Below are 12,046 nucleotides of genomic sequence, written 5' to 3' on the forward strand. Positions count from 1 at the left end.
TTTGAAGTATCCTATTTGCATGCCTATTGTGTACGTGTGTGTGTTCCTATTGTGCATGTGTGAAGTCTTAACTTTGTGTTTGTGCTTTGTGTTTAGATAGTTTATGCATGCAGATAAGTCGTTATTGACATTTAGCTGCATGGATGTTTTGTATGAGCAAACACATACTTTTTGTATCTTCTTATCCTGCATGCAGTTGGAAGAAAAAATAAAATCACCCCTGTGAAATTCATACTGCAATTGATTTTCAGATATATCCCCGGCACTATTTCATTCTAGCAAAAACAAGTTTTGTGAGTTAGCACCTGCAGAGTGTGATTCAGAGGCCGCAGCAGTGCCACTTTGGTGAAATCTGTCGGTGAGCCAGCCATGTGTCTGCGATGCAAAGAGAGGGCACAGAGACAGAAGAAGAGGTGGAGAGGGGGGGAGGGGGGAGGGGTTTGACTTCTGCTGAGTCACTAAGCTCACAGCGCTGGAGGGGCTGAGTGACTGCCTGCCGAGGCAGCATGCAGAATGTTCCCCGGCTTTATGTCGGAGCAGCCTCTGAAGGAGCAGCTCGCACGGGCGTTTACAGGCCGTGTGAAGCCGTGTGTCACCGCTGCACGCTCTCTGTGGCTTTATTAGGGATGTATATGTAGTTCAGACGCATCAGAGCAGAGTCACAGACATGCAGGATGTCAGGATCTGTTTAATTATTACATCTCCGTCCATCATTCATAATTCTACATTTTTCTCTTCAGCACATTTCCTCCTGAAGTAAAAGAACAACGACACGACCTAAAGGTGTCGTCAGTGTAGCATCCAGACGAGGACTGTTTTAACAACACCTTCAATTTACTTTGTTAAAGGGACAAGCAGAAATGTTTTATCTCAGCCTCATAACGTTAAGAGTTGAATCTTTTTTTTGTTTTATGTCAAAACACACAAAAAGGAAAAAAAAACAATTCACACTTTATCCCATGTACGAAAAGGAGCAGGGAGGAGAATAAATCTTGTTTTGCCTGCCCCCTTACTCAAAAAGCAAAGAATAAATGTCTGGATGGTCTGTCCAATTACAATCAATCAATGAATAACATACCAACATAAAACAAATCTGACAATTCAGTCTTCACTTCCTCAGAAAGTAGAAGTAAAACACAAACAAAACACACTAAAACTGCCACTTTCAGACAGTCTGATCACTTTGTTCTTAAACATTTTCTTAAACTGAAATATCTGAACACAACCCTTCAAATCTTTATTTAAAGAATTCCACAATTTAATTCCAACGACAGAAATACACTTGACAATAAACTGATGCTTAAAATGAAATGTGTGTGTGTGTGTGTGTGTGTGTGTGTGTGTGTGTGTGTGTGTGTAAACTTTCACCTCTTCTCTGCAGTTAGTGAAGAGTATTCTCTCTTAGATGCCAGAAAACAATAAAAACAAGAAAAGAAACAAGCTGAACGTTAAGTGCTGCAGTCGTCATGAGTCATACCAGTGAAGATAACGCTCGAGTGACTACAAAGCTCAGACACTCCCACTGAGCTGCAGGACGTCAATAGAGCGAGTCTGGAGTCACTGAGGGGGAATAAGTTGTAAAGACAAGCAAACCCTGCGCAGCGATATCAGTGCTATCGATAAGAGAGCACGAGGTGATGAGTAGCACGAGGTGAAGCTTAAATGAGGAGGCTGATAAGTGGGATGGATCAGAGAGGGGCGTTCAGGTTCTCTCTGACCGTCTCCTCACCTCCCTCAGCGGTGCGGTTTTATCCCAGAGCCGGAGCAGTGGAGCAGGATGCGAGGGCGTCTGTCTGTTATGAATCAGCAGACTTGGTGCCAGGATCAGACCGGGGGGGGGGGGGGGGGGGGCGGGGGGCGGGGGGCGCTGGAGCCTCGTCGTGGCCTCAGGAAAGGTTAAAAGACTTGGAGGTGTTTGCGGCGCCCTCGTTGACTTCAGAAGTTAATCCGCACTTCCAGTTCAGGAGAGTTCAGTGTAATCTTGACTTCTGCTGTTAAACCAGAGGACCCAGTGGACGTTGAAAAAATGATAAACAGATTTGATATCTTGTTAAATGTTCAAGTGATAAAAACTGAAGACTCTACATGATTCATATTTCTCTCTTTCAAGTCTTCACAAGTGTTCCAACCTTTGCAGCATCACCTGTCTTTGTTTACTTAATACTCCAGTCCCCTCCTGTCAGTCACAGATCAGGGAATAGATTTGCTCCCCCCTCGGTTGCCTCCCAGGTACAGCACCAAACAGAAGTTCAGACTGCACTTTATTAGCTTTTAATAGAATCTGTGTGCTGATATCCAACTTCGGGGGTGAGGAAAAGTCCACGTTAAAGAAAGTGTCAGAACACACCTGAAACAAACAGAGTCTGACCAAAGTCTGTCACAGTCTGAATGGGTTTTTATCCCTCAGCGACAGTGTGTGAGGTGATGCAGGAGAGAGAGCTGACGTCAGCGGACATGTTGACTCAGTGACAGGTTTGATGACTCACAGCAGGTAGGATGAAACAGAATGTGAGATTAGAGTTAAGGCTTCTGGATCCTGCAGAGATAGAACCATAAAAAACAAGACTTTCTACTACGATGTGGAAAAAACACAGATCACACTTTGAGTTTATTTACGACCTGAGGTGTGAGACCATCTGGAGACGCTTAGATGAATCTCTCATACCTGTGCTAACTGTTGCTAACGGACTAGCGGGTTTCTGAAGGTGTTTTAGAAGCTGAATGATGGCGGTCACCATGTCTGAATGCCATATCTCAACCTATCTTTGAATCATTCTGGAGACACAGGCTAAGTGTTGGAGTTACCTTTAGCTTTTAACAGCTACGCCCGTAATCATGCACATGTAGGCACAACTTTTAAACTTAATGAAATCCACACAAATCCATAAATCAGCTGTAACAATGTGCATTTTAATATGAGACTTAATGGAGATTCTTTAGCTTTCGCAGCCGCCCTCAAGTGGACATTTGAGGAACTGCAAGTTTTTACACTTTTGCAGCTGCCCAACACGTTGCAGCTTGCTAGAATAGTTGGTCTTTACTCTCTCTTGGGAAGCTAGTTAGCCTAGTTTAGGCAAGGCAAGTTCATTGCTATAGCACATTTCAGCATCTCGGTGATTCAAAGTGCTGACTGCAGATTTTTTTTTTTTTTAAGTCAGACGTTGTAAATCTCTTTGTGCTTTGCTCGCGAGCATATTGGAATATGAATCTCGCTGGCTTGATTGGAAAAGCCAGCGAGCAAGTCAGAGCTGAGAAACAGTTCAGAATGTTTTTATACACAGAAGATGTAAAATAGTGTCATCATAGTTTGGTTGCTTTATTTTGGTGTATTGATGAAAAGGAGTGAAATGTGTTGTGGGACGTTAAGCTGGAAATGAAGTTAAAGCCACTGTGAAATAATTAAAATTGATGGATTGTAACTACTTAGGTCAGTCAGCCGTGATTAGATGCCTTACTGTAATTACTGCTTTAACGTTTTTGGGCTACATTGCATTTTTTAATATGCAAGCTCTTTCTCTTTGTCAGGCTGTGTAAATCACTAAAGTGGGGGTGCAGAGATCTGTGATCATGCAGAGGTTTTCAAGGTAGAGCCATGATCCTGCCAATAAGATCATTTCAGGTAACAAAATCCCCTCAGTGTCCTTGGGTGAGATTTCCTCCCCTCTGCTCGCTGTGAGATCCTTGAGGTCAGGAGTGATAACATATACTTTCTGGAAAAAGAAATGTGTATGTAAAGATTAGGATAAGCGTGTAAACAAACACACCAGGGACGCGCTGCGGTTCAAACCCCGGGCTACCTGATTTATCAGTGTGAGAAGCGGAGATAGAAGTCAGCCTTTGTGACGTGCATGTGCGGCCTTGTGCTTAATTAACGTCAGCAGAGGAAAGAACAAGTGGCCCCTGCTGTGCTTTGGTGTCACTTAGAAGCTTACAGATTACAAACACACATCTGCATGATACCTCCCCGGCCCTCCATGAGGTGCATGCTCACCGCCGCCTCCTGCAGCATTATCAAAGAGGCCTGTCAAGACGCAGCAGCATGTCCCGTTTGCTTTGTGTCCCAGACTTTGTTTTAAATGTACTCTGAAGGGAATGTGTGTGTGTGTGTGTTTAGAGGTGAAAATACAGGAAAAAGGAGGACACTGCAGAAAAACGAGGGTCCATTAGAACGTATCCTACAGCATTTAAGGAAACATCTACATCCTGAATTATCTCTGACTTTGTTAAAACCATTCCAACCAATCAGGATCCTTTCTGTTTCAGCTGTCTTATCTCTTAGTCCTAAAGGGGAATTCACATCAGATACAAAAGTCCCAACTTGTCTCATGTTGTCTGAGTCCTCACCTCCAGCTGTGCAGGGACAAACAGCAGCCCGAGCAACATCAGCAAGACAGAGAGGCAGAGTCCTCATGTGGAGGTTTACTGAGCTGTATAGCAAGAAAGGAAATGCTGTTTCTTCTTCTCTCCCTCAAAGATCAGTTGTTTTATTAGTCACATAAGGTGTATTAGATATATCACCAGGAGGAAAAAGGTTCAAAGTGCTGTAGTTTGAGTATTCCTGCAGCCCAAACTTCCCTTACTTACTAAAGATGCACATGTTCTGTTTCATATTGTCACCTTCTCTTTGTTGCTTGTTTGTCATCATGAAAGACGATGTGATAAATGCATCTTCACTGTGCAGACTGAAAGGAGGACCTATGATTCATGATTAGATATTCTGTATTTAATGAGTGATTTTAACAGCTGCCTCTTGAGATAACTCTTCAATGAACCAAACTGAGCAAACTACACATGGAGTGTGAAAAGTGCAGAGGGTGGTCTAGTGATTGAGTGAAACAGACAGGTGGAGGGTTGAGACTGTGTTGGTCTTAGGTTACTCCAATCATGATCTGATGAACTGATGAAAATCCATGTAGATATGTAGGTTCAGACATGTTTCAAAAAGAGAGAGAACAGGGATCTGCAGAGCGTCCCATATGTTGAGAAAACCTCCCCGTCTGAACTTAAGTCCAATCTGGGTTTGCATGAAGCTAATGGGACATGAAATTGGCTCCACTGTGCAGGAACTTTAACATCCACCAATCAACCAAAAGAAGGAACCCCCCCTCTGGCTGAATGCAATATTTGGGCTTATTAGATACAGTGTCACGCAGAGCGGCTGCTTTACATTTATAATCTTATTCACTCTCAAACTGCCTTTGAGCAAGTAAACATCTCGTACGGCTATTTGGATGGGAGTTAATGTAGAGGGCTTTTTGAAAGTGACAATGTGCTGTTTATGTAAGAGAAGAGGCCAATAAGATGACAGCTTTGAGTCGGTCAGAAGACACCAGACTTTCTACTTTTCAGAAATAATTGAGATATAAATGAAGACAGATAAAAGCTTAAGAATAAATAACAGTAGTTGGTAACACTTTAAGTTCATTTCAAAGTTTGCAAACTGTCATTATTTAAAACAGAAAAGCACAACAATGAGAAATGTCTAAGCCCTGAACGACATTTGAATCGTGCAAAGATACTCTGGCTCATTTATTCAGTTTCACTTTTTGATGTCATTCGAGGGAAATGAAACCTTGAAAATGCAAAAGATTTTCTGTTTAACGGCTAAAAACAGGGAACAGAGCAGAACTACCAGTCAAAATGCGCCGATAGACACATGGTTTATGTTTTGGTGCAAGGTGACAAATCATTAAGCGGAGTTGGAAATGTGAGAAACCAGAAGCAGCATAACCGTCTGCACGCTCAGGAAATAGCGTCCTCGAGCTTCATCATACTGTTAGCCTCATTCAGATAAAGCATGAAGCACACTCTGCAATCAAAATCATGAACACATTCACTTGGATGAAGAAATATTTAAAGACACAAGTACACTGATGAGATGAATCCACATAAAAAGCAGACATCTTTATTGATTCCTCTTATCCAATCTGTACAGATCCAAACAGATGCAGTGGAGCAGAAAGGATTTCACAGCTTTCATGTTCAAAAAGAACTAAAAACTCAATATTTCCCTCCTCTGTGTCTCTTTCTTTGTTTATTGTTATCTGGGCTTTTGGTCGTTAAAATCAGACAGGGACAACCTGGCAGCAGACGTCCCCTTGCTGTAATTTCAGCACAGGGTTCATACTTCCTCACAATGTCTGTGTGTTTGTTTTTAAGCAGCTTTTGGTATTTTGAAGCTTCAGGAAGCAAAACTGACAATCCTGAGTCCTTTTTTTCCTGCAGATCAAATGATTACATTTCTGCAGATTAATCTCGGGAATAACCTGAAGTAGCAGAGAAGAAGGATTAATATAGCTTTTTGAATAGCTGACACCTAATTATGTGCCGTTTTAAATGTCTAAATAAAGCATGATTGTAAGAAACATTCAGGTATAAATGTGGGCCATTAAAACAAATCACCTACCTCTAATGCATGTTACAAATCGCAGCTATTTAAGTGAAATGATGTCACTGTGTTGTTCCATTCGGACCATTACTCATTGGCTGCATTATGATAAGTGCTACTTTCTGCTGGATTCAGACAAAAGCTCACATGCATCGTATCTCTGGAAACACCGTCTGGTTAGATTTTCATCTTGCGCCCGCATTATCATAAAGATAAAGCTGCAATCTCTTTCTGATGAAATCCTCGAAACAAGAGTCGTGGAAGATGAGATGAGCAAAGCAGTCAGCCAATCAAATGGCTCCTTCTCTATACAACGTGCATGTATATTTCTTTTTCTTTCTTCTTCTTCTTCTTCTTCCCTCTAAGTGAATCAAATCCAAAGCAAAATGGGACACGTGCTCTCCTTGATGTTGTTCAGGTCGGCACAAGGCGGAAAAATGAGAGCAGAGCATTGAAAAAGTGAGATCAACCTTCAAACTGAGAGAAGCGCGAGCAAAGGAAGGCCAAAGACGATGTTTCAAATGTGACAGGTGTAACGTTTTCTTCATGTTCAGATCCATACAAAAGGATCTGTTGCTGTCACATGTTGAAATTGCCTCCGATTGGTTTGCTTGCGACATAGCCGTATTAACCTTTTAGAGGGTCAAAGGGCAAAACCTGGACTGTGGGCCCCTTTAGACCACTTAACCCCTGGGTGTGTTTTTCCCAGACTAAGCACGTCACCGCCAAGTCAAAATTAAAGACGGCCCACGTCCGACTCTTCATCACTAGTCTGTCAATCCTACATCTCCCATAATGCATCTGAATTTCATCTTTCACCCCCCAATTTAAAACGCAGCCTTTTCCTAAATCATTTATCGTCTCCAAGCTAAAGACAAGCTAACGTTGATGACATCACTATGACCTCATAAGGACAGTTTTTTCTGAAAATGAGGAAGCTGCATGGAGGTCGTTGAGCAGCAGGTTCAAAAGGTTATGTAGTAACTCCCATGATCCATAAAATGGATGTTTACATAAAAACTAATTGGAGTGCCTTGTAAAATGTTAAATACAGTGCACACACTAAATTGAGCAGATAACTTATTGTTACCACCAATTGATATTCTGTGAACTTTGGACTTTAGTGGACCCTGGGGACCTGGGGACCCTGGGGATCTGGGGCTCTGACACAGTTGCATATTGAGTCATCCAGCTTTTATTTGCAGCTTGATCAGTTGTGGTGAGTGGATGGTTGCCTGCTTCTTACTTGTGGCTACAGAAGGTTTTAGCTTTCATAGCAAAACAGATTTGGGGAAGTTTGAAGAGGAAAGATGATGGTTTTATTAGTCTAAACATTAAATACGTCCTCTCTTCTTATTAAAGTCAAAGCATGGACGGATGATGGAATAGGTCTACTGGCCTGCTGTAAATCACATTTTAAATATCTTGTTATGACATAAGTGAAACGATAGAAAAACACCACAAAGAGGTGCAAAATAAAAACAGAGGGATGTAATACAACCACAAAAACGCAAAAAACGACATAAAGATGCAAAGAAAATATGATGCACTAAAAACACAGAAAAAAATAACAATAAATATTAAACAGAAACAAGTACAAAGACATGCATAAGAAGAATTAACCACAATAAAGAAATGTAGTAATTCAAAAAATATTTTTATGGTTCCATATAATCATTTCAATGGAAGTGAAAATCTAAAACATATTTTCTGTTATTCATCAGTAGAATTAACTTGTGGTTGTTTTATTAAAGAGTAGCAGTTCATCTCAACACAAGTCCCCAACCATCAAGGCCAAAGTAAAGCACCACTATGAATAATACCTTTCTTTAGGCCTGCCAGCAGTCCTCTAAGGCTTTTATATTTAATATCCCTGCTGCCTTTTCACTTCAATTAAATTCAGCTTTATTAGTCCCAATGGGGGCAACTCATTCACGGACGGAAAGGTCTAAAAGATGATTACTGAAGGGCTTTAAAGCAGGAAAGTACACATTTTGTGGAGGAAACCATTAAGCCCATATTTTCTAATGGCAGTAATTCAGTGCTTATTTAGCCAGCATTTATGTATGTGCCTGCTTCATACAAAAACATCCTGTAGGTGGTCACTCTCCAGTCTGTGCCTGTGAACATTAACTATATGTGTGCTTTAAGTTCTTATAATCAACCAGCTGTGAAGTGTGCCTGCTGCCAATCTCACGTCCACTTGTGTACTTTTTGCTCCGCAGGAAACTACCGCTGAAGGAAGAAAATGGAAAAGAGTCTCTCAAGCCAGATACGATTGAAATCAAAGTGCACAGCGACAACAGCATCCACACAAAGCCCGACATCAGCAAAGCGTAAAAGGGTCCGGTCCCCTCGCCACCAAAAGAACATTCGGATCACGAGACCAAAACCCAGAGAAACTTCAGCACTGGAAAATAGTGGAGTAAAATACCATATCTGTTTATAACAATGCCCAAGTGAAAGGCATGTGTAAATACAAATAATAAGGAGAAAATAGAAAGAGAGAAAGGGTCAAACTTTTACACACCCTGAGTGATATATGTATCAAAAAACATGGCATCAGTGGAAAGCTCTTGTTGATCAATGATTGTATTTTCTTTGTCTCTCTTTTTGTTGTGTCTGGTCATAAATGTTGTTTTTTCCCTCTTCTTTGTGTTTTACAACCCTAAAAAGATTTCCGTACCCAATCCCTACCATGACCTCTTCCACAAATGCAAGCAAAGCTAACCTGCTAGCTCGATGTTAGCTTCCACAGCTAATACTCTTGGTCGGAGGGAACGCACGGCTAACATGAGGCTAATGCTGAATTATTTCAAGCTAGCTAGCTTCAGCAAAGGGTAAATTGTGCAATGAGACTTTGAGGTTGTATTTCTTAAAGGAATCTTGACTCCAGGTACTTGTGAGATATTTTACAAGGATGAAAAAGTATCCAACAGGATGCAATCATAGATTATTATTAAGAAGAATTTGATTAATATGGCTTTCTGAAGGGCTATTGTGGATCAAAGCTTCCACTGCAGGAACACAAACCTAAAACATATTGAAGAAAATTTAGTCTTTGACGTCTAAAGACTCATATTTGCACTGATGTCATTATTGGCGCACTCTTTACGCTGATGACACTCTTCTATTCACTAACAACGTTTGCCTACAGACTGCACTGCAAACTAATGTACGCTTTGAGATCATGTTAGTTATCAATATTAAAGAGTTGAGAGCCTTCCCTTAAAAAAAATATCCTGAATGGTTGTTATGTAATTGTTGCTGTCTTTAGAGAAAGCAGTGACTGGAAGGACTCAAAGCATGGGAACAACTGAGTAAAGAAAACAATCAACATGCCCGTCATCGATGTTTTTAATCACAAAAAAAACATTTTCTTTATCCATACCTGTCTCAGATGTTTTTTTAAGCTTTTGTTCTTGATCTAAATCTCTCTGATGTTGTCATGTGTTGTACATAGGTGAAAAAAAAAGAATATTTTACAAAGCTTTTATGTAAATATACCCTAAAGGATGTGTCTTTTTTCAAAATGCAACAGGCTTGGCTTTTTTCTTGAGAACACTCCTCAGACGAAAAGCTGTTTTCTTTCTTCTTCTTCTTCTTCTTCTTCTTCTTTTCTTGTGTTTTGGTCCAAAGTTTAGTGACGGTGTACTATTACTTTTCCTTGTCATTTGTTTCCCTTAAGAAAGCCCATGCCCTAAGGCTATTTCACGGCATTCCAATGCAGACAGTAATTACGGCATTAGTGTGCCTTTTTTTTCTTCTTTCCCTCTCGTGGCCCGATGCCGCCGCAGCAGTGTAGACCATCCAATTCAGTTTTTGATCGCTGCTTATTCTTTTTTTTTGCCACAGAATGTGTCAGACAATTGAATATTAATGTGGTGCTTTGGATTCTGGGAAACGTAGTGTTAGGACTGTGGGTTGTAGTCGACCACACTGGACAGAGGCAGACGTGTGTAACTACTAGATGTCAGATAAATGCTGTAACCCGTGAGTGTGTTGATGGGCTGCAGAAATCTGGTTTAAATGCAATGTAATGCATCGTCACATGGCCGTGTGTCAACGTGTGTGTGTGTGTGTGTGTGTGTGTGTGTGTGTGTGTGTGTGTGTGTGTGTGTGTGTGCATACATGCATATGTGACTAGTCTACATGAATCAGGTTGCATGTGTGTCCGTTGAATGTATCTGCACTTACTGTGAGTCATCTGTGTATGAATGTGTCAATTTGAAAGATTCTCCCAACTGAAATAATAAGTTTAACAAACGTCCTTTTCTGGCTTTTTTTTTTCATTTTATTTATTTGTTTATGTGTTGAACTATTTATTTTAGATTGAATTATTCAGTACCATGATGCATTGCAGCCCTGCAAGTCATATATGACCACGTGCCAAGTATGAATGTCCAATCTCTGTGAGTGTGGAGTGACTTGGCAAGAGCTCTTACCCCGAGTTTCACAGGGCGCTCCGATAGGTAAAACCTGATTATGTAGTTCTCGACAGTGATTAATTCCCCGGGCTGCAGCACTCCACTCCGCATGTGTGTGTGTGTGCCCACTTCTCCCCGGCTCTCAGACTCCACTGGTTTTTATCTCAGACCTCATAGTGCTGGCTTTGTTTCCTCACAGCGGGCCCTTGTACCTGCATATCTCAAACGGATGGTCCTGCCATGGAGTGGTTCCGCTGCCTGTTACGATGACTGTAAATATGGGAGCCTGGAGTGCCTGGAGGCTATACGATTTGTACATGTTCTTTTGTATTTGAATATGAGTCGAAAAATACCCAACTCCCTCCTCTCCTTCTTCTCCTCTCCCCCCTCCCCCTCCTCCTCCTCCACCAAACCTCAGTCCTTTTTCTGTAGGGGGTAAAACAGGTGTGTTTGAGCTCAGTGTACAGTATGTGTCCTCTTGTCCCCATGCTCCCTGTGTCTCCTGGACTGTCCCCGCTGAGTGTGCTTTGTGCAGGAGGTGGGAACTATTGATGTCTCTCTGTACGTACCTGTGGAAACACTTGTGACTCCTGTCATTTGCCGCTGTAAATAAACATGTCCTGGTAGAAGAGCGTGGCACGTTGTCATTCATCGTGTTTTCTTCAGCTCACGTGTTGGTGTCCAAAAAAGTTATTCAAGTTTGTGGAGAAAATTGTTGCTTAAAAACTACCATTAGCAGCCATCAAGAGGATTGTTTATTTTCTAACAAACAGATCAGAAATAGAATAAAGAAAGCCTCAGTTTCCCAGTATGAAAACAAACTGGTTACGCCCTTTGAGTATAATCAATACGCTGCACTTTTCATTCCCAAATCTTAACACTAAACTGTTTTTCTTTCTACGTTCAAGCAACAAATATTAGTGTAAGAGTGTGGGAATAAGTCCTGGGGAGAAGAAATAAGTGGGGGATGCAATAAATATAAAATGAGTAAAGCTGCAGCGTGGAAGAAATCTGAAATGGGTTCACATTTCTTCCTGGGTTTTCACTCTGAAGGTAATGTAACACTGAGCACCACGGTGGGGAAAAGAAGATAGTGTTGTAGATACTGATACTGGGTGAACATTTCATTATAATCCCCTGCATTGTACCGGGCTGTTCTGTAGTCTGGAGCAATTGTCAGACAAAAGCCGACTTCTGCACAAAGACACAACGTTAATAGCTTTTAATTTTT

General features: G+C 41.3%; 1 protein-coding gene across 4 annotated transcripts in view; it reads left to right on the forward strand.

Annotated features, from left to right (window-relative positions):
* The window catches only part of LOC132959487 (neural cell adhesion molecule 2-like), a 277,538-nt gene extending 266,087 nt beyond the window's left edge, over window positions 1-11,451 (forward strand). For 3 of the 4 annotated variants that reach the window (XM_061032520.1, XM_061032522.1, XM_061032521.1), the window contains one exon: window positions 8,614-11,451. In XM_061032520.1, coding sequence (XP_060888503.1) covers window positions 8,614-8,728 — 115 coding nt within the window. In that variant the 3' untranslated portion in view covers window positions 8,729-11,451. The remainder of the gene's footprint in view (window positions 1-8,613) is intronic. The other variant, XM_061032523.1, reaches the window with a different exon arrangement.
* Window positions 11,452-12,046: the final 595 nt, after the last annotated feature.

Source organism: Labrus mixtus, chromosome 24, assembly GCF_963584025.1.
Source record: "Labrus mixtus chromosome 24, fLabMix1.1, whole genome shotgun sequence".
NCBI lineage: Eukaryota > Metazoa > Chordata > Actinopteri > Labriformes > Labridae > Labrus > Labrus mixtus.